General features: G+C 47.2%; 2 protein-coding genes across 3 annotated transcripts in view; one reads left to right on the top strand and one right to left on the bottom strand.

The window, feature by feature from the left end:
• DMTF1 (cyclin D binding myb like transcription factor 1) overlaps positions 1–1,427 on the top strand; it is a 44,275-nt gene extending 42,848 nt beyond the window's left edge. For both annotated transcript variants that reach the window (XM_082847013.1, XM_082847014.1), the window contains one exon: positions 129–1,427. In XM_082847013.1, coding sequence (XP_082703139.1) covers positions 129–238 — 110 coding nt within the window. In that variant the 3' untranslated portion in view covers positions 239–1,427. The remainder of the gene's footprint in view (positions 1–128) is intronic.
• Positions 314–22,668, bottom strand: TMEM243 (transmembrane protein 243). Its single transcript, XM_082847015.1, has 5 exons — positions 22,453–22,668; positions 21,624–21,909; positions 4,308–4,358; positions 3,151–3,255; positions 314–1,857 (listed from the first exon to the last, which is right to left on the bottom strand). The coding sequence occupies exons 2-5, from the start codon at positions 21,699–21,701 to the stop codon at positions 1,735–1,737; spliced, it is 357 nt and encodes a 118-aa protein (XP_082703141.1). The 5' UTR covers positions 21,702–21,909; positions 22,453–22,668; the 3' UTR covers positions 314–1,734.
• Between the last annotated feature and the right edge of the window lie 203 nt (positions 22,669–22,871).

Raw genomic sequence — 22,871 nt, forward strand, 5'->3', positions numbered from 1 at the left:
GATAAATCTTAAGGTGGAAATCTGCTTGTTAAATTTTCACTTTGGGAGAAGAACACTTACTCTAAATTCTTGACATGGATTAGAGGATATATATATTTAAGATTAACTTGAAACTTATCTCATTACAGATCCCATATTCCAACATCATCGAGAAGAATCAAACATCATTGGATCATCTCTGGGCAGTCCTGTTTCAGAAGACTCAAAAGATGTTGAGGATTTGGTAAACTGTCATTAGGTAATTCTTAGAAACAGGTAGTTCAGGCAAAGAAGCCACACTGTTAATTACAACATCTCCAAAGAAATAGGAGCAACCCCCAAGAGGCTTAATTTACCATTCCTCTGGCTTTTAAATAGCTACAGTGCTCAAGCCACATACAGTGTTGCTGCTATGACTTTTTACCTCCTTTAAATATATCATCTGAGGTCTAGTCTTATGACAGTGTAGCTGAGTGGAGCACTGGGGTCTCTCTTAACTGTAGAGATCCTAGTGATCAGTGTTACTTGTCAGCGGGGAATTTCATTCACTTTAGCTGAGAGAAGTTTAAAATCACCAAAGCTTAACTACTGTTTTAAAAGCAGTAATATTCATCTCTAAAGATCAGACATGGCACTCTATCCAGTCTCAAATAGGCCTGTTTATATTTCAGAGAAGCTACATCACCGTGGTCTAGAGCTTACCAGTGACCTTCTCCACAAAGCTTATCTTCTAAGTAGTTTGAGACTTGGGGTGTGGTGGTTACTTTTGGTTTACCCATTGCTGGCAGTGGGAGCTGATTTAGGCTGGGCGAAGAGGAAAGCATTAAGAGAATTAAGAAAATTCACTACAGGCTTCTTTGTTTTAATATGGATGAGAATAGGAAGACAAAATTCATGAGAAGCTAAGAGTTTTCACCCCCTCAGAACCCACTGTCATCAGTTTACAGAGTTAGCACTTTGAAGTAAAACTAAATGGGAAAGGAAGTAAAGTTGCCTATCCTATGCCATGACCTTTTATTACATGTCTTGCTATGTAAGTTACCCAGGAAATAGTTGAGGAGAGGATCAGAGTTTGCCGTTCACTTAGTGCATTAACTGATGGGGGTTTGATATAACTTCTCCCTCTCAGGCAATTTAAAAAAACAAAATTTGCTTCTGTAATGAAAGGAAACAAATCAAGAGTCATTCCTATACCAGAGAAGGTTAAGCCAAAATTAGCCTCTAGGGCTTTAATGAATATGACCCCTATAGAAAAGTCAAAAAAAAACTTGTATAAATTATTTTATTTATTATTGTAATTAGATTTACACAATCAAAGTTGTCTTTTCACCGTCTTGTGTTTTTTGTTAACGTGAAATTGTAGTTATAAGCAAAAGTTGGTTGCCTAGGGAACAATAATTGTATATTCAGTTTAACAGAAATAAAAGAGTATTTGTCTTAAAATGCAAGATTGTTTGTTGCATAGCCTTTCACCATGCAATTCCATTATAAAAAATTTTAATTTCAAAAGTGAAAACGACTTGTGCTGTTTGAGCTTTAAGGAGGAATGTTTAAGTGCAACATCAGCTCCTTAAAGAAAAAGCAAAGTGATCTAGGATATGTCTCCCCTGCAAGAGGGAATTTAGATTTACAATTAACATGAAAATCATGTATCAGACTTACGCAGGAGATTGTTCAGCATACCTTATCCAGTTCTTATTCAAGTCCAAGTATATAGCTTTGAAGAGACCTGGTAAGTATTTCTCCTTGGCAGACTCACTTTCCCACATCATGGAAGTACAAATTCGCACATATACATAACATGATGATAGAAAATAAGATATAGTAAATTAGGTTTCTAAATTTCGGTTCTAAGTCTCCTTGTCGATACCAGTAGATCTAAAAGAAGAAGAATTAAATAAAAGTTTAAGTAATAGCACTGGGCTGAATATTAAAAATTTAAAATACAACTAATTCTTTTCCACTGTGACCAATTTCATCCATATATACTTTTTCCCCCTGAATTTTGAGACTAATGCAGCCAGAATTTTATTCTTATTCTTTATAATTCAAGTGGTACCAAGTGAGTTTCCATATCCAAGACCATACTTTATTCTTGCATTCTCAGTTAACCTTGTTCAATGTTTAAACCAAGAGTCCACAGTCATTTGGCAGGTCATCCAAGAACAGATATTTTAAATATATTTGAGTAAAACGTACAGCTCTTTTAGGTACTGGAAGGGAGGACAACTTTTTAATTCCTTTAACCTATTCAAACTGCCAACAAAACTAGGGCTTTACACGTGCATATATTTGGTTTCAACTAGATCAATGTCAGTCACTTCTGGCTTTCGGCTGGGAGTGAGAGGAGAGCATCTCTGGTAGCTTTTTTCCCAAGGCTCTCAAAGTGGGATAGGCCAATTCTTCCCTCAGGAATATAGCAGAATCAGTGAGTTTGAATCTGGGAAATGTCCTCTGGTTTAACTTTAACTCAGATAAGCCCATTATTATGATTTAAACCTTATGTGAGTCAGAACAATTATCTTTAAGAGTTTACTGCTTTAATTCTGCCTCTCCTCAAGGGAAATGAAAACAACAGCCAGCTAATGAAATGACCGAACACTTGGCAAATACCCAACTGGGAGTCCACCACCATCTTTATTTCTTTACCTAAAAGAAAGGCTTCTTTGTAGTAAAATTGAACATTCTTGTGACAAAGGTACAACTGTAGCTTTAGGTTTCCAGAGATTTTGGTGTTAATTACTTTCATTTGGGGAGATAAAGCTCAAAGATTAAAACAAACTAGTTTTGTAATTATTAGAAACAGAGGAGTAATGGCATTTCCCGAAGCCTGTTGGGCTTTGTATGTAGTTCTTGAAGGAAGATGAATTAAATACATCACATCAAATCTTTGGCGACCTAAGTCTTTTTTTTTGTTTGTTTGCTATCAAGGGAGCGGAGTTTCCTTTTAGGGTTACAAGGTTACAACTCTGGGATTTAGGAGATAAATAAACTCAGATTCAAAAAAAACCCTGCAATGTAACGTTGAGAATTGTGACATGCTTTGGGGGAGAGGGGTGGCATATAATTAGAGACACCCTTTTATACAGATTGTCTACCAGAGCTGGGAGTTCTGCCCTAGGCACCTTCAGCTCTCAAGGATACTGAATTTAAATTCTAAATAGTACTCACAAGTATGCAGGCAGTAATAGTACTCAAAGAGATGCAAACAGCAAAAAATACATTCAGTGGTTTTGGAGGTAGTTGAGGGAAAACAAAAGCACTGATCAGCGTTACCTGTATGAAGAGAAATTATGTCAGGCCTCAGGAGTAATTCCCAGACTTGGTTAGACTGGCATTTAGGCAATGTAATAGTATAAAATGCCTCACATTGTAAAATGATATCTACCACCACGTTTGCCTTCTGGAATGTTAATATTTAATAAAATATTAAAATACCTTCAATTGTGTTATTTCTTTTAGTACTTCTACTTAACCTTCCTAACCTTTTCCTCCTTTATGAGAGGAGACAAACCACCACAGAACAGTAAAACTAGCCAACCTCAAAATAACCTCTTTATCAAAGATTAGATAGCATTTAAACCTCATCCCCAGGATTAACGACTACACTGAAAAGTTCTAAACTTTTTGTTATTTTGAATACTCCAGCAAAAAAATATAACCAAAACTGTTTTTGCTTAACATGAAAAATTCTAAAAAATAGGTTTCTAATATCCTATAGTTCTCTTTCTACCTTAGATATAACATTTTACCCATTCTTTTTATTAAGAAGTCATGGAGACAAACTTCACTAAAATCCTCTTATATTTAATGAAAATGTGCCAAAGAAATGTCATTCTCAGACCAGGAAATGTAGCTTTGTTTTATTTTATTGTGATAGCACCAAGCTGTAGTATACAGGATGAAAAATTAAAATCTTTTAAAACCAAAGGATAATGAACATGCTTCAAGAACAAAATAAAAGTAAAGGCCTGAGCAGAAATGGGGAAGTTGTGGGTTATGTACAGAAGAGTTACTGGTAGCCACTGACATAGTACAGATTTACTAGGCAAACCCAGAAAACCAAGTTATTTGATTTGTGCTATTTCACCTTCAACCAGGGGGTGAGAGTGGAAATCAATTAGCTACTCCACTTACCAAGTGCAGTTTTGTTTTAAGTGTCAACAAAATTGAAAGCATTACTTTAACTATGATTGGAATATTCCACTTGCTCATGTACTGGCCCCTTCTAATTTTTTTTTTTTTTTTTTTGGAGAGTTGATTGAACCACAATATTAAGGTTTTTAAAACTTTGGCTAAGAGCCTGGGTGAGACACAAAGATACTTACTAGAATCAACAAGGATGTTAAGCTGCCAACAACTAAATTGATGATTCGATCCTGAAAGAGAAAAGAGGTTTTGAGCCATATGATAAACCCATGGCACTTTAGAAAGATACAGTGCAAGGCATTATGGTGTTTTAGAATGGAGGAACCAGGATCCTGCCCCTCTGAGCTTCACACAAACAACGGCCAGAAGGGCAGAGTGTACTGAGCCACCGGAGTAGAGAAGGTATTTGGGGAAGATGGACAACTAACTGGAGAAGTCTGGTTTTTATTTGGCTGCACCAGGTCTCTTAGTTGTGGCATACATGATCTTCGTTGCGGCACGTGGGCTCTCTTTGTTGCAGCATGTGGGACTAGTTCCCTGACCGGAGATCGAACCTGGGGCTCCCTACACTGGGAGCACGGAGTCTTAACCATGGACCACTAGGGAAGTCTCTGGAGAAGGTTTCTTGAAGGGACAGGACGTTTTTACATTAGGGCCTCTTGAAGACTGGGAAGGCCTGGATGGGGAAGGGAGGCTTACAGATAATCCACAAGCTGCTGGAACAGTACTAGCAGAAGCAAAGGGACAGGAGCACGGGATGGTCAGCCGAGAGCCTTGGTGAAAACAGTAAGAAACCAGGCTTAGATGACGTCAAGTGCCATCGTGAGCTTGGACCTATTTGTGATACAGCTTAAGTGTCCTTGCTTAATGTAATCTAAAAGTAAACGCAACGTAGAATCATCTGAATGAGGAGCCTGGGGTTCTACCCTTCGAGATTTCTTGTTACTCCCATCCCTACCCCAACCAACTCCAAAGAATGGTTTGAAAAACTGATCTGATTTTACAGGTTAAGGTAAACTTAGGTCCAGTGAGTGTTGTTAAATTATTTGCCTAAAATCATACAGCAGGTTAGAAGCAACTCTGAAATAGGATATCTAAATCAGGGTCACTGGCTAGATGGTTTCAGTTACAGGAACTGAAAAGTTAAAGTATTAGTAATATAAAAATATTAGTAGTATATACTAATATTATAATGTATAATGTGTATTAGGTTGATAGAACTTATTTACAGAGCTTACAGAATAAGGTGGTAAGGGTTTAACACCTGATGAGGAAACACTACCTTATGGCCAATGAGAATATCAGGTAATCTTAGTTCTAAAAAGTCAAAGCTGAAGTCTTTCAAGAATCAGTCTTAAAGACTGTTTTGGCAACGTCTGAGCAAAGAACAGCAGGATACAGAATATGAGCAGCCAGAAAACAAAAGCTCAGAGACGGGAAGGGCACAGGAATCTGCATTCCCAAGTTCTCTGCTTCTAAAGGTAAGAATCCAAAGAAGAGCCAGGCAGGCAAAGCTGGGAGGGAAGAGTGAAGCAAAGCCACGTGTATCTGGTGTCCCTGACCTCACCAGGGATAAACCACACTCCAGACCAAGGCCACTGCAATTCAAATGTTACACAGGACAAAGGAAGCTGAACTACTCCAGCCACACCCTTACTAAACTTGAGGTCTTATCACCACGTCAGCTAGATAAGACGACACAGCAGACACAAGAGTCTGAAACTAGGACCATGTGTTAGGCAAGAGACCCAGGGACAAATCACTGATCACTGTTAACTTATTCCCACACAAGACAAATGTGTATTTAACATAAAATGTGTTAACGGACAACCCATTTAGGAGAAACCCATTGTTTCTGCCTTGTGAAAAAGTTTCAACTCAACTCTTCTGGTCTATTCTAAGAAGTCAAGAGTATTTGCTCCCATCTCCTTATGAGCTCCAGGTATTGGCAACAGTCTGTAAAGGTGTGCGCATACCTCACAAGAGCTCTTACCAATAGAATGAGGCCAGTGAAGAGGTTCAGGTGAGAGGGAGCCAACATGAATCACTATTCTCCAAATGGTACAGCAAGTTTGCCAACCAGGATCGAAATGGGGAGGGGAGAGGGGTATAATGGTGAACAGATGGTGCCTACGCCAAAAGCTTTTGTATACCTTCTAAAATATCCTGGGGTGAAATGATACTATGACTATTTTACAGGTGGCCACACAGGCTCCGGGAAATAGCTTGCCCCAAATCTCAGTACCAATAAGTGATGGAAACAGGATTCAATGCAACAGCAGATTCCATGTATACTTCTCAGGGAAACAGCAGCCTAGCATGCTAACTGCTGGTCTAGACAAAGAGATCACGTTGCAAAGAGCACCCCCATTAGCAAAGTACTACAGTAAAGTGTTTATCTTTCAGGAATGAAGACTTCCTCGTAAGTGGTTGTTTTAGACTGTTGAACTTATCCATGGAAGGCTAACTGGTTTCAATCATTTATGAAACTATATCTAATCTTTAATGAATACTTCGCTGCTTGCCTTCTAGACAGTCCACTGTCTAGAATCCCAAATCATCTTCATGAGTATCAGGTATTCTATTGTTAGGATACGGTCTCTCTGGGACTCCCAAGATGGGACAAACTCTTTAGAAGACGGCAGAACTGTTTCTCACAGGGTCTCCTTTCTCCAAGCCAAGGCCTTGGCTTTAGGCCTTCTGCTGTTGAAGTAACCAGGAATCCAGACCGAAGAAATAGCAGAGTTAACTCTGGAAGGCCTCCTACTTCCTTCTAAACGCTTGCTACGCAGAGTGGTCTGTGGCCCAGCAGCACCGGCACCACATGAGAGCCTGTAAAAAATGCAGAACCTTGGGCCCTGCCCCAGAGCTACTGAATCAGAAGCTACATTTTAACAAGAGCCTCACATGATCTGTGTGCACATTTAAATTTGTGAAGCACCGCTCTAAAGTTTAGAGTCCAAGCTAAACCATTTTGAATACTGCCAAGTTCAAATCACAGAGTGGAGACCCCTCTCCAGGCCCAGAGCTGCTTCTTCAGGGCTTTAGCAGCTCCCCCTGCTTCCAGTCTCCAAAGGTAGAATAATAGAGAATAATTAAATCTCCCGTTAATTAGCATTTCAAAGGGCAGTGTTAGAGCTAATATGCTCCAAGTCAGAATCAGAGTTATCTCCATATCAGAAGCTAGTTTCTATTAACTCAGTTACTCTACGTCTCACAAAAACTAGCTGTCTCCTCCCATTTTATTATTGCCCTATTTCCATCTAACAAAACCATTCTCCCTACCAGAGCTTTACACTTTTTACTGCTTATTCTCACTCCCTAAGGAAGTCCAGCAGGACCAGAATCAGCCTTAATGTTTTTTTGTTTTTTGTTTTTGCGGTACACGGGCCTCTCACCGTTGTGGCCTCTCCCGTTGCGGAGCACAGGCTCTGGATGTGCAGGCTCAGCGGCCATGGCTCACGGGCCCAGCCGCTCCACAGCATGTGGGATCTTCCCGGACTGGGGCACGAACCTGTGTCCCCCGCATCGGCAGGCGGACTCTCAACCACTGCGCCACCAGGGAAGCCCCAGCCTTAATCTTCATCCGCAGAGATGACAGGACAGGGAATTCGTTGTCTTCCCACAGACATCGACTCAGCAACAGGCTGAGAGACAGTCTTACCTCACGTACATGGATTTATGTATGTGAGCACTTGAACATACATACACAAACATATATAGCTTCGAAAGGGACTCAGCATATATTACCTCTTCAGGCATTTATTTAGTCAGTTAAACATTATCTCAATTATCTCAATAAAGCTGAAAAAAAATTATCTACTATATCCCAGATGCAAATACAACCGCAAATAAAACCATCTCTACCCTCCAGAAGTTCACACAACGCAGAGCGAAAGCGGGCACGAAGGATGTTACAAAAAAAGAAGCTGCGAGGCAAAGGGCTGGGATGCGATGCACAGGTGGAGAGAGCAGCCTGAGCCCAAGAGGCGCGTCTTTGTCTTCCTTTGAAATGGGGAAGGAGAAAACGATGGTTGTGCCTACAATGTGTCTGTACCTGGGATGAGAGAAGGTTAACTCTGTGAAGCAGTAAGGAATACGTTATCTCCATTTACCAATGAGTAACTGGGTTCAGTCAGACCAATTTGCCCAAGGTCATACAGCCAGATAATGGCTAAAGTCTCCTATTCAATGCTCTTTGCAAAAGTGAGCAGTTCAAAAGGTCTAAGAATCCTTAGACTAATACATATGGGCCCGGAAATGAGAGTTAAGAGACCAAGGTTCTCATCTCACCGACTAGCTAGGTGACTTCAAAAGGACCCCTTAACCCATCTGGATCTATCACATGAGAGGACTGGGCTGATATCTGGTCCTTTCCAGTTTTAACAATTTATGGCTCTGGATCATCAGCTTCAGGCGGCACCTGGGCCAGAGCAGACCTATTCCCCAGCAGTCAAAAGGCACAGGAGCCCCCCGAGATTGCTTGGTCAGCCATTAACCAGCACCCTGATACAAAACAAATCTCCAAATTCATTTCAAATGCTCCGGTGGTTAATGGTGGTTCTGGGAACACCCCAAATACCCCAAAGCTGGCATCTGTCCTCAGCAACCAGGAAAAACCCCGGCTCTGGACAGCCTGGAACACTAACAGGTAAAAGCACGCTTCCATTTCCACAGTCATTTGTTGCGCCTGCTTCCAAAACGGATCTAAAGCTCGGGCTATCACAGCAAAACCCTAACCCACTCAAGCAACAGTAAAAAGAGCATGGCAGGGCTTCCCTGGCGGTGCCGTGGTTGCGAGTCCGCCTGCCGATGCGGGGGATGCGGGTTCGCGCCCCGGTCCGGGAAGATCCCACATGCCGCGGAGCGGCTGGGCCCGTGAGCCATGGCCGCTGAGCCTGCGCGTCCAGAGCCTGTGCTCCGCAACGGGAGAGGCCACAACAGTGAGAGGCCCGCGTACCGCAACAAAAAAAAAAAAAAAAAAAGAGCATGGCAAAATTCCTAAAGGGATCTGGGGACTAGAAAGAAGGAGTAAAAGGATTTACAAGGAAAAGTCTGAGTAAAAGAAAACTTTTCTAAGTTCAAATGTTAGTACTAAGATTCCTGGCAGCCAAGAAGGAAGTACAATGGGTTTCAAAGCTCTCACTAATGACAGTAAGCACACTGCATCATTAGAACAGGCAAACTTCTCCTGGATCTAAGAAGAGTTTGTTGCACGGGTCTAGGCAAATTCTGGGAGGCAGAAAGTGCAGCTACTTCATACATAATTGCTTCTTATATTGACACGTAAAAATAGCTGAAGGCATAATGTCCCAAAAGAGTGAGATGCGGGCTGAGAAGTGGGATGGCTGAAATGCCACACACCCAATTTAACTGCTCATCCTTCAGAGCGCAGCCCAGACATCGCCTCCACTGTAAACCCTTTCTGGACAGCTTCCTTGGGCACTCCTCAGGACAGGAGATGCCCCTGCCTCAGGGCTCCCGGGTCACGTGGCCCAGACTTTACACTTACGGAGTCACTGGCTGTCTCCTCCATTAGGACTGGAAGTTAATTAACTGTGGGGGAAGGCAGCCGGGAGGCTGGCACGCTGCCGGCCGGTGCTCTGAGAATGATGCTTAAGTAACAGAACCATAAATGGAAGTGACCAACGGCATTTTCCTTAGAGCGCCTCTTACCAGGAGAGGCTACTCACCACTCATCCGGGGCCTGATTTGTCAGAAATCTCAGCTTCTGGTCAGAAGACAGCTTGGCCTCACTGGTCCAGGACAGACACGCAACACCACCGCAGAAGCCACGACCTGGCCCTGCAGCCCAAGAGGCCGAGCCCTCACGGTGCTTCCCGGGCCAATGGCCCCATGGTAATACCAGGAGTAAACCATGGGCACCTCCAGGTCGGGGTTTCCCAAACCTGAGGACAGAAGCCCAGCCACTCATTGCCACAGCAGCAAGCACTAGTTTCAGAGGCACGACAGCAACTCCCGCCCAGGAGCCGGTCCTTCCGCAGTGCTGCTCAGCACTCCCAGGGAGAAGCTATGCGAAACAGAAAGCTCCTTGCGGGAAAGGAAAACCCTGCATGGACAACACCAGGAGAAAATTCCCTTACACGCCCTGGAGGGAGGCGGGGGGTGGGGGAAGACTGAGAATTCCGGTTTTGTGTTACTTCCACCTTCCTCTGCGACTCCATCAAAGTCCTCAGACAACTTCACAGGCAGCCCTACAGACCCCATCCCTCCCCAAGTGCACTCCGGGTCAATCTTCACCCTCCGCACCTTCGAGTTCTCCGTCAGCCACCCCACCACCCCCTGAAACCCGTTCCATCTGAGCAAAGTACTTCCTGGTCCACACACAGAGTCCTCCCGTGCCCTGGGCTTCCCCTGCTGCCTCTGCCTCTCAACTTTCTCCCCAACAGAGCCTGTGCCACCCACATACTCATCCCAGGGTCACTGGGCCAGGAAGGAGTCGGGGGTTGGGGTGGGGGGCAAGGCATTTCCTGCTCCCCAGGCCAGAATGAGATGGCAGTTTCAATAATATCCTCTGCTATGGTCTGAAAGTTTGTGTCCCTCCAAAACTGCTAGTTGAAATCCTAATGGCTAATGTTGACAACAGTAGGAGGTGGGGCCTTTGGGAGGTACGTAGGTCATGAGGGTGGAGCCCTCACAAGTGGGATTAGTGCCCTTATAAGAGAGGATCCAGAGAGCTCCCTACCCCTTCCACCAGGTGAGGACACAAACAGAAGTCTACAACCCAGAAGAAGGCCCTCATCCAACCATGCTGGCATTCTGACTTGGGACTTCTAGAACTGAAAGAAAGAAATGTTTGTTGTTTGTAAGTCACTCAGTCTGTGTGGTATTCTGTTACAGCAGCCCAGACAGACAAAAACATCCTCTATTTTTAAGATGTATGTCCCTGGCAGTCTCATGCCAACTTCTTCCCTTCCTCTTCTCAGCAAGTTCAATTATTTCAGCACCCGTTTGGCCAAATCCCTCTCCTCCAACCGTCTCCTCCACTGCCCCTGAGCCTGGTCTTCCTCGGCATCCACTGACTAGATCATTCCCAATCTGTCACACCAAAGACCTAACCTGACCATGGAGTCGGCAGTTTCAGCAACGCCCAGAGCCTCTCTGGTGGATGTGTTCATCTGCTCTTGATGCTTTGAAAACCCAGTCCCGAGTCACTCCCAAACCCTCAGCCACTTCCAGGCTCTGGTGCTAAGTCTTGCTGTGAAGCCTTTCAACTATCCTACCTGTTAACTGCCAGTTTACTTGTCTGTCTCCTCCTCCACACTGTAAGGCCTGGGGGGCTGAGGGCCATGTCCTCCTTGTTCACTGCTGGGTTCTGGGCCACTGCCCATGGCTGCAACCCAGCCCAAAGCTGCACTCTCCAAGCTGTGTACCCCACAAGGCCTGCGCCCACCCAGAGGCAGGAGCACCTCTGTCTCACTCAGACAAAGCCAAGCCATGTGGCTGTGGGAGCTGCCACTACCCAGAGTGGAGAGACTTCTTCTGAATCTACAAAGGTGCCACTGTACCAGTGGGTGGGGAGACAACGGACATTTCCTTCTGCCAACCCTCTAAATATTCCCAGCATATATAAGATATTCAAATATTAGCTGAAAAAAACAAACTAACTGTGTTACTACAAATTCATGTATTCAGCTGGGCTTTCACTGTATTTTCATGGCCTTTTATTTTGAGTTGACTTTCGCAGTTGCTCTCCAGGAAGTGGTTTGAAGCTCCACCTCCACTCAGGTTCCCAGTCTCACTCTTGAAGCCTGTCCGTCAGCAGACATCTTTACAAAAAACAAAAAACAAAAAACAAAAAAGATGCTGAGAAAAAGAAGAACTCCCCCCGCCCCCCATTTCCACTCCTTCCAGCCTGAAGAGGACCGGAGGGCAGCCTGTTCCTCTGCCAATCCTGCACCCATTCCCTGGCCTTATTAGTTATCTCTGTCCTCATATCTATGCTGAATCTCTCCCTCATGGAGTCCATCTCTGGCCCCAAAATCTCAACCCCTCCAACATCAGAACAGCCTTCCCTCCATCCTGCTTCCCACCTTGATGTTTGGCATCTATACTCCACCCTTTTTACATGCTTAGTGTGAGGAAGTTAGGAACGAAATAAAACAGGGTAAATGAAGAGTGACCAGAGTGGAGCTGGGGGCTATTTTTAAAAAGGAGGTCAAGGAATCCTCCTGTTTGAGCGGGGACCTTTTAAAGAAAAAGGAACGAGACATGCAAGGATCTAGGAGAAGTGTACTGCAAACAAGGCAGTGCAGCAAGTGCAAAGGCCCTGAGGCAGGAGTGAGCTCGGAAACTGGAAGACAAAGTAGGCTAGGATGACTGAAGCTAGTAAAGAAAAGAAAGGGAAGAGCAAGGATTTGTGTAGTGCCTTTCTATCCTCCTTGTAGTACATATATGCTCCATGAGAAAAGATACCCTCTCCAGCACACGGCACATGTCCCAGGATGCAGTACACACACAATTAAGCATTGAATCAAAGCACACACACATGCACACTCAACAACCGACAGCCTCCAGAAGACAACTATACTTAGCACAGCACTCAAGGCTCCTCCCCCGGCCCAGGCTTTCCTCTGACCATCCCTCCCAAGTTCTAGAGTCCGCTTGCAATGGAACACTCACAGTTCCCTCCCCCTTCCCGGCACTTTCCTGCTCCCACCTCTTCAACACAGTTGGACCTCCTGCTTGGGATTCCCGGTCACCTCCTCCTGTCAAATCTTACTCCTGATTCTGGGTCTAAAAATCAAAAGCAGTCTGACCTGATGTCCCCAGTAGAATTATCCCCTTCCTCCACGCTCCCTGGCACTTTGCTCCTCCTTTCATTAAAGGGCTCAACCCCATGTTCATCTTCCTTGTGCACAAGATCTTCAGGTCCCTGAAGACAGTGATTATCTTCTCTTGTGAAGGAAAGAGAGGAAAGGCAATCCAATCAGCATGTAGTAAACATACGAGGAGGGGACTTCCCTGGTGGCGCAACGGTTAAGTATCCGCCTGCCAATGCAGGGGACATGGGTTCGAGCCCTGCTCCAGGAAGATCCCACATGCCGCGAAGCAACTAGGCCCGTGAGCCACAACTACTGAGCCCGCAAGCCACAACTACTGAGCCCACATGCCACAACTACTGAAGCCCGCGCGCCTAGAGCCCGTGCTCCGCAACAAGAGAAGCCACCACAGTGAGAGGCCCATGCACCGCAATGAAGAGTAGCCCCCGCCTGCTGCAACTAGAGAAAGCCCGCGCGCAGCAACGAAGACCCAATGCAGCCGAAAGAGAAAGAAAGAAATTTATTTTTTAAAAAAAGTGATTTTCCTTTTCTTCTTCCAAGTCCCAGGGGAAAACATCTTGTCAGGAAAGCTCTGGAAATGGCCCAGTCAGCAGCCTAAGGGACAGCTGTCTTGGGACGGACACAGTGAGAGGACGTGACACATGGGAGGAGGTTTGGGCCCCTCGGAAGCAAGAAACCTCAGGCCTTGCCAGGGGGTCTCCTCAGTTCCCCCAGAGCTGCGTGGCCCTGAACAGGCAGGAGCTTCCCCCCAACACCGTGGCCGGAGGCAGCCCTGGAGACAGTGTCCCCAGGGTGAAGCGAGGAGACAGCTGACTCTGCGAAATGGCGAGCCCGGGTCACGGGGCTGCTGTCCTGAGGCTTCGCAGAGAACCCTGGGAGTAGCGGCACGTGAGAAAAGCTTATGAGACTCACACACACCCATACTCACCCACTCTCATGCTCTGAGCTCTCAAATGCACGAGGGCCTCCACGGCTGCCTGTAGCTCTGAACACCGACCTCTCCCTCGGGTCCCTCCAGAGAAGGTACATGTATGGACACTTTGAAACATTTCCCTTATTTCACAGATTCACGTTCTGAAGCATCTTGCAGTTGTGAATATTTCTGTCATACCCATCCTGCCAGATTCTCCTCCCCACAGGAGGAGAACACTTGAAATATATTATTCACAGTTAGGCATACTTGAAATAGATTATTTTCATTGAAGCATCACTTAGGGAAATGAGATCACAGTAAAAATACAAAATAAACCTACTCCACATGTTTAAGGACCAAAACGATCCCTAGAGTCGGTAGCACAGGAAGTGCCGGATCTTTATGTGCTCCGACCTTCAGAACTGGGAGGCCCAGAGCAAGGGCTAGGACGTCAGGAGCCTGGCAGGCCTGATTTACATCTATTCTCCCACCACATGCCTGCTTGTGGCCTTGGGGAAGTCACTTAACTCTGAAGCCGAAGTTTCCATATTTGTACAAATAAATCCATATTTGTACAATGGTCGAACACGCAGGGTTGCTGTTAGGAATCGGAGATAATACACGTAAAGCCCTAGAACAGAGTGCCATTTAGCAGAGTCAGTAAACGGCTGCTCACGTTAGTAGTATTTCTACCTCATCTATTGGGGCATCTTACCAACAAGATTAGGTCCTCAGAGATGAGTGGGACTTGAGTGGGCCCCAGACCCTGGCCCCCATTTCTAGGGGCCACATTCCATCATCCCCATAGGGACACTCAAGTTTGTCAACCCACGTTGTCCTTACGGCAGTGCAGAAAATATGGTCATTATACCTACACATGAACTATGGACTGACCCCAAGAAAAAGAAATGACTCAATTTAGCAGACCCAGTCTATTACCACAGAGCTGCAGAAACCTTGTCTACAGAGGGAAAAACTCAGCAGACCACCAGCTTCTGCGAGGCCAGGGCTCAGTTTAAGTTTTTTATACAGTACTGTGTTATGTTTACGGCCTCTTTGCTGAAGCTCAGCCAGGAGAGGAGAGAGTGACGCCCTTAACTGCACGAGAGCGTGAAGCACCCCTTCCTGTTTTGGTACCCAGCGCTCCAGGTTTTTGAACACGAGCCCCCGCCTTCTACTGATGGTTTAGAATGTCCCAAGAAAGCAGGTTACTTTTTAGTGATGCTAGATGCTCACTTCACTTAAAATTTAATATAACTAAGAATATAACAAAAAAGAAGCAGACTCACAGAGAACAAACTAGTGGTTACCAGTGGGGAGAGGGAAGCGGGGAGGGGCAAGATAAGGGCAGGGGATGAAGAGGCACAAACTTTTAGGTATAAAATAAGGTACAAAGATATATTGTACAACTTGCAGAATATAGCAAATATTTTGTAATAACTATAAATGGACTGTAACCTTTAAAAATTGTAAATCTCTTTACTGTACACCTGTAACCTACAAAATATTGCACATCAAGTATACTTCAATTTAAAAAAAAACTTAATATATATAAAATCCAGAACTAGGTAAGGCACTGTGCCGAGTGCTAGAAACGCTGGAGAAATAAGGCAACTGGCTCCTACCCTCAAGGAGCTTAGACTCTGGCCGGGGAGGCAAGATCTATACAAATCCCTCACAGCACAAGGAGTAAATACCAGGAGACGTCTCTGACCACCAGGGTTGTAGGAGGGAAGCATGGATGCAGACTGGGTCGTGAGGGAGGTTCGAAGGTGGGAAATTAGACTGGGCAGGATTCCGATATGTGGGGAAGAGAGGGTGCTACAGCAAGGAGAAGAGGATTTGCCAAGAGCAGGGAGGCAGCTCAAGGCAAGGGATCCATGGAGAGGTGCCAGTCTGGACTGGGCATCCACAGAGCAACGGTGAAGACCAGGGATGTCAGCCTCCCTATTCGCCAGCATCCTCTGAAGAGCCTTCTCAAAATACGAACGCCTGAGTGCAACCCCCTGAGATCCCCAGTCCTCTGGTCTAGGGGTGGGGGAGGAAAAGACTTATTAAAGCAGGAAAGAAGAAAGTCCTGGCGTCTATCAGCCTGCACCGTTTCTCCAGCACGAGAAATGGCAACTAAAAGTGGTTTGGCCGCCTGGATGAGAGGCAAGGGGACAACAGATCCGATCCCCTGGGCGACTAGCTCTGCTTTGAGGGAGACAGGTGTTGTGCTCAGAGAATCACCCAGAAGCTGTGTCAAGAGGCTGGAAGCCCGCACCCCTCGGAGGACAGCCTTTGGGGCTCTGGGCAGGCGGAGGGGCGGCAGGCAGACGCAACAATCCTAACCACAGCTTTGTTCTTAATGAAGCAACAACCCTCCCCTCCAAACGGAAAAGGGCAAGAAGTAGCATTCTCATCTTACACTACTACTCGCAGAAGCCAAATGCTCCGATTCTGAATGGTCTGAATTCGACTACACGTCATCAAAAGACCTTGATTTTCACTGTTTTTGTTTATTTGCTTTTTTTTTTGCAGGGAGAGGAGGAAAGGATCAGGAAACTGCTTTAGAACATGGAACTTTCGCCTTTGGAACCAAACATCTGAGCCTCGGGACCCACTAACTTGCTCCCTACACGGAAGGTCCCCCTCTGTTATCTGACTCCAGTGTATGCGCCTTCCTCCAATGTCACTCACTTTTCTTACGTCACATCCAAGTAGAAATAAAGGGGCAAGAACGGTCACCACCCTTCTCAGAGGATGAATCACTTATTATTAGTGAAAATCAATAGAAGAGGCTGGTCCAGGAACCGGCTTACACTACATTCCAAGGAATGAAGTACTCCCCCCTCGCCCATTCGCAGTAGCTGTTGGATACCGGTTTGCCCTCTTCCCCACAGAGAACCATCCTGCCTCTCCCCGCTAGGTTCACCAATCCACTGGCTGAAACTGATTTCGGATGATTCCGCAGCCAGCCAGCGAATCAAGAAATCAAGATCAACTCACAAGCCCTGAGGATAACTTAAAGCCTTTCCATTACCCAGACAGAAAGATGGCCCAAAGGAAATTTTAAAGGCAGGCGTGGACAAGAGAGGGGGGAATACCTCCAGGTTAGAGTTCATACTAGGAAGGGAGGAGCAGGGGATAGGTTCCTAGAGTGACATTTCCCGAAGCGGGTTCTGTAGACACTCAGCTCAGGCCTGCTGAGGCTGAGGGGGGTGCAAGGTAAGAACGGAGTAAGGCACTGACTGTGCCAGTGACAAAAGGCCAGCCACCGAAACAGCACAGGAAGTAGTACTCGCCCTCCCTCTCCAGCCACGGTCTCAGTGAACATGAGCACATTTTAAAGGTTCTGAGAAGTCCCGCAACAAAGAAAAATGTTTCACGATCGTGACTATACAACCACCGTGACTGATAATTCACTCGCTTTAGAACTGCACTACCCAACACGGGAGTACCAGCTGTATGTGGTCACTGAGCACCTGAAGTAGCTAGTCCAAACTGAGATGGGCTGTAAGTGAAAATACACGCTGCATTTCAAAGGCTTAGTGCGAAAAAAAAGGATGGAAAATTATCTCCACTTTTCATATTGAGTACATATTGAAATGATAGTATTTTAGATGTATGGAATTAAGCATATTATTAAAATTAACTGCATCTCTTTATACTTTGTAAATATATGGCTACTAGGACATTGAAAATCACATACATGGCTCATCTTATATTTCTACTGGGTCGCGCTCCTTCAGAAAGTGCTAAGCAACAGCACATGCTCAGAAACCTCAGATACACTGTATTATCGTGGCATTTGTGCCACATTTGTTTTCCCCCTGAAAGAGATGTGTTACATCCCAGAACTGGGGATGGAATAAAAACAGACAAAGAAAGCATCTGGATATTCTGACCAGGCTTGATGCGACAGCCCCCCTAGCAATATGTGATTCCAAAGGTATCAAGGAACGACTATCCTTCCTCTCCTGGTCTATTATCCCTTAGATGTTTACGTAACAACAGAAAACTGTTTTGCTTTACCTTTCGCTCCAAGGCTGTATCTGTAAAGTTATTCCTAAACATCACGCTAAAGACTGAATAAATCTGGAGTCTGGTATCCTCCAGGGACTGCCCACGAGGGTGCTGCTCCAGGCCCACTGGGTTGTGTATTTCTATAGCAGATGCTAGTATCTTTCACTCACTCCATGACTTTGGGCAAACCACTTCACCTCCTTCCTGTGGAAGGGCCAAGTATGTGAACGTCCACAGGGCCTTCTGGACAATGTGACCCAGACAGTGTAAGTCACCTCACCATTTACTATCCTAGTCAACTCGTGAAACATCACCAGAGGAGAACCAGTTGTGTGACTCAACACGTAGCCTGCTTTGTAGTTCAGCTTCCCTGCTTGTGAAACAGCAGTAACAACACCCACCTCACAGAAGAACTGGGCGATCAAACAAGGGAACGCTGAATGCAGAGCACGCTGCCCGGCACTGGGGAAACACAACTTCCCTCCAGACTCTGCTCTGTGCACTTCAGTCATCTTGGCCATAGAGGGAGAGGCTGGCCCTAAAGCTCTGGTCCTTTCTAGGCTTAAAATTAAGAGGCTATCTCTGGTCAGTTGTTAAAAGGCAAGTAAGATTACTAAAAGCTCAGAAGACCTGTCAGAATAGGACGGGAAGTGGGCTTTCCCTTTCTGGATTCTCTTCCTCAGAGGCGAAAGCACGTTGGGAGCACACACATGCAGGGGCCAGTGAAGGGTTTCCCAGGGTCCCGGGAAAGCCTCCCTGCTCTGGCAGTGACTGCCCTCCAGTGGAATGGCTCCACTGTAACCTGTCCTATCCTTTCACTATTGAGGTCCCATCCCTGTGCGCTGCCCACTCAGGTCCTCAAAATCATTTGCTGTCATTGAAGACAGATGCCTCGGGCTTCCCTGGTGGCACAGTGGTTAAGAATCCGCCTGGCAATGCAGGGGACACGGGTTCAAGCCCTGGTCCGGGAAGACACCACATGCCGTGGAGCGACTAAGCCCGTGCGCCACAACTACTGAGCCTGCGCTCTAGAGCCCATGAGCCACAACTACTGAAGCCCGCGTGCCTAGAGCCCGTGATCCCCAACAAGAGTAGCCACCGCAGTGAGAAGCCCGCGCACCGCAACAAAGAGTAGCCCCGCTCGCCGCAACTAGAGAATGCCCGTGCACAACAATGAAGACCCAACACGGCCAAAAATAAATAAATAAAAATAAATTAAAACAAAAAATAAAGACAGACGCCTCTCCTTCCTCGGATACAGCATCTCAATTTATACAAACCATGATGCTTTCTTCCTATCCTCAGACCAGAAGTCTCTCTCCTTTCTCCATTCTGTACAATTTCTGTATGTCCAATCATTCTGTCAGCCCCATAGAGGAAACTCAAGGAAGCAATTCTGAGAGATCTGGAAATATACATTATTCTTATTTTTTCTTCCTCTGAGTAGCTGATTCTACTGTTATGACGCCTAAAATTGCCTAAGTAATGCTAGAGGTGTATGCTCTTGGATTAAATAAATCTGCAATAAACAGAGATACATTTGGAATAGTCAATTTCTTGGATGGGTTTCAAATAGATCATAGGCAACAGGGAAACTTACAGTCATTGACTATTTAGGCCCAAGTGAGTCAGAAACATCAATATTTCTAAGTGTCTCTATAAATCAACAAGTCCCTTATGGAGTCATCCACCTCAGTATTCAGGGGTCAAAGGAGGTCAGAGGTCTGCATCACCCAGAACCCCAACCTGTGCACCAAGGTATGTAGAGGAGACACTGAACTTCTTGGCTCTCAGGACAGTTGGGCAGCCAGATGCCCTGGGTCCGACCCCTTCAAGCAGCTAGCTGCCTCCATTCTCCAGGCCCCAAATCCTCTCCTAATCAAACCCCAATTTAGGGGCATCCATATCTGAAAGCCGAAGGCTACCAGACACTCTGAATGTAGAATCCATCCTCTAAGATCTTCCCCAAGCTTCCCAAACAAAGTGACCACTTTCTCCCTGGTACCCCAACATGCCCCCTCTACGCCCTCTCATAGCACAGATCCAACTGCATCACGTTTGTTCACATATTTCCCCCATCTACCTGGGTTCCTTGGACGCCCCAGGGCCTATCACATAATGCTCAATAATGTTAGCTGACGGGAACTCCCTGGAGGTCCAGTGGTTAGGACTTGGCACTTTCACTGCTGAGGGACCAGGTTTAATCCCTGGTGGGGAACTAAGATCCCACAAGCCGTGCGGCCAAAAAAACTTAAATTAAATTTTTAAAAAATAATAAAATGTCAGGGACTTCTCTGGTGCTGCAGTGGTTAAGAATCTGCCTGCCAATGCAGGGGACATGGGTTTGATCCCTGGTCCAGGAAGATCCCACATGTCGCAGAGCAACGGAGCCCGTGAGCCACAACTACTGAGCCTGCACTCTAGAGCCCGCGAGCCACAACCACTGAGCCCGCGTGCTGCAACTACTGAAGTCTGCGTGCCTAGAGCCCAAGCTCTGCAACAAGAGAAGCCACCGCAAGGAGAAGCCCGGGCACCACAATGCCCCCACTCGTCGCAACTAGAGAAAGCCCACGCGCAGCAACGAAGACCCAGCGCAGCCAAAAATAAATAAAATAAAATAAATTCTAAAAAGTAAGTAAATAAAAAATGTTAGCAGAAACAGGAGTATCTACTGGACCAGAGCCATGCTTCTCAAAAGCAGGTGTCTGTGGGCTGGGAATATGCAAAGTCACAGGATAAACAAGGAGCAACTTCTTAGACATAAAGCTTAAAACATTTTCTTATAAAGTCCCTTTGAGAAGAGAAAGCAAAATCCACATGGAGTTAAAAAAAAGAAATAAAGTAGTATTCTCCTGGCAGGCTGGCAGCTTCCAAATTCAGGGTCATGCCCCAGGCTGTCGGGTGTACAAGTTCCCTATCCTTTCTGCTAAAGAGGTCCCTGACTAAGCTGAGAAACCCAAGAAGCTCTGGACTCCATATGTGCCCTACTTTCTGAGAGGCTGAAAGTACTTTGTCAGGGGTCAAAGATCACCAATGCCACTTTCTAGGTAAAAAAAAAAAACAAACAAAACAGGCTAATCTTGCCCAAACGACTCAGAAAGTTAATGCTGGGGACAGGAAAAGAGCTCTCTTCAATTACTGGCCCAGGACATCACATGAATAAGCTTGTAAGAAGACATTATACTTTTTAAAAGCCTAAAATAATGTACTACTAGCTTGTTTGGGCCTGAGACACTTTGATCACTTCCTGGAATGGAGTTCCATCAAAGGAACCCTCATTTCACGCCTCTCCTCTTTTCCTCTGCTCGGCTGCCTCAGCAGTAAACTCTTAAGGGTTCTAGATAAACACGAAACAGAAGCACCTCTCTTGGGCTCTTACGGAAGCCTCAGGTGCACACCTGAAGCCTCTTGAAGGTCAGCACTCCAGCTGGACCAGCGGATGTGCAAACACCATGATCACCTGGCCTTGGGGAAGAGGGCTTCCGCACTCCCGTTTCGGACCCCCCCGCAGCCCAGAACTTTCTGAACTTTTCTCCACTACCAGCCTTCAAGGCTCTTGGCCAGCCCTGTCCCAAAGAGGAAGCCGAGGGGCAGCGCAAGTACCTTGAGAGGAATGAAGCGGGGTTGAAGGCACTTTCTTGCTACAGGGGCCTTCAGGGGCCGCAGAAGGACCCAGCAGGGCTCCGGGTCGGGAGGGAGCGGGGAAGGGGAGGGTGCGGACAGACACACAAACACAAGCACCCAGGCCCCGAGTCCCGGGCCGCACTCACCTTGGCCGACGTCTCTCCGAAAAGAGGTCTGTTGTCGAGCCCACTGGTGCCGTAGGTCCTGGTGGAAAAGTCCTCCATTTTAGGGTTTCTTCACTGTCCCGAAGCCACTCAAAGCCGAGCCAGCGTTGCCTCCCGAAGTCCCGGGTCTACGACTCGCGGCGCCGCCGGTCACCGAGCGCTCATAGCCGAAGCCCAAGGGGGCCGGAGTCCCGGCGGCGGGGGTGGACGCTCAGACCCACGGGACGAGGCCGCTCCGCCCGAGCCCCGCTCCCCTCATCTTGAACAGCTGCCGCAGGAAGTGAACAGAAACACAGCGTGGCCGCCCCGCCCGGCGGCTCCCGCTTCCCCAAATCTCAGCGCCCGGGCCGCAGGGCTCGCGCTGCAGCTCACGGAGCAAATCGGCTTCCCCGGAGCTCCCCGCTTCCCCGCCCTCGCCACTCCTCTCTGTGACACGGTCATTTCTCGTGCTTTCTAAATGTTCTGGTGATCCCTTCACTATCGGGGCGGGGGGGGGGGGCGAAGTTTTCCTGGAAGAAGGCATTACCAGCCCTCTGCACCACTCCACCCCTCTCGCCCCAGTGGCCGGCGGCAAGAAGTGAAGCCGCCGGAGCAGAGCCGAGCGCTCCGCGCGCCCCTCCCACAGCACTCTGGGATCAGGTCGCGGCGGCGCCGAGCGACTCGGATCCCCGCTCAGGTGTTGCCTGTACGCGAGGGCCGGCGCGCCTCCCGCAACTCCCCTGGAGCTGTCGGGGCCGTAGGAGGGGATCCCGCCTCCGCCCGGCACGGGCCGACCACCCTCCCGGAAGCGCCCCGCGCCCGCAGGCCAAACCTCGGCGTCCCCAGCCGCCCGCTCGCTGGGGAGTCCTGGTCGCACTAGGGAGCACGGGTCCCGGTCCACGCCGACGCCGGGAGGCGGAGCAGAGACTCCGGGGGCGTCGCGGAGCGAAAGACTTTCCGGGCTGGCAGAGAGCGGGCGCGCCGGCCGGGCAGTGCGCGCCGGGTCCCCGGGCCGCTCCCCGGTCGGGACCCGCTGCCACCGTCGCAAACCGACTCGGCCCGCCCAGGCCACGTCACGGCCGAGGCCGCCAATCCCGCGTGCCGAGGCGCCGCATTGGCTGCGGGGCTTTATTTCTAGAGGTGCCAGTTTATTCCCCGCTGGGCGGCCGATCTCCTGCGCTCCTTGTTTCTCAGCCTCTTAGTAATTAGCGCCTGCGCGACCCACGTGGGCTGAGCACATTTCGGAAGATA

Source organism: Leucopleurus acutus, assembly GCF_964270905.1.
Source record: "Leucopleurus acutus genome assembly, chromosome: 9".
Classification (NCBI taxonomy): domain Eukaryota; kingdom Metazoa; phylum Chordata; class Mammalia; order Artiodactyla; family Delphinidae; genus Leucopleurus; species Leucopleurus acutus.

What these genes read in the sequence shown, in the direction of transcription:
- TMEM243 (XM_082847015.1), bottom strand. Translation starts at nt 21,701, where the DNA reads ATGGAGGACTTTTCCACCAGGACCTACGGCACCAGTGGGCTCGACAAC. An exon ending in TAACATCCTTGTTGATTCTA is followed by an intron (nt 3,256 to 4,307) that starts GTAAGTATCTTT and finishes CTCTTCATACAG; the next exon opens with GTAACGCTGATCAGTGCTTT. An exon ending in CTATTACTGCCTGCATACTT is followed by an intron (nt 1,858 to 3,150) that starts GTGAGTACTATT and finishes TTCTTCTTTTAG; the next exon opens with ATCTACTGGTATCGACAAGG.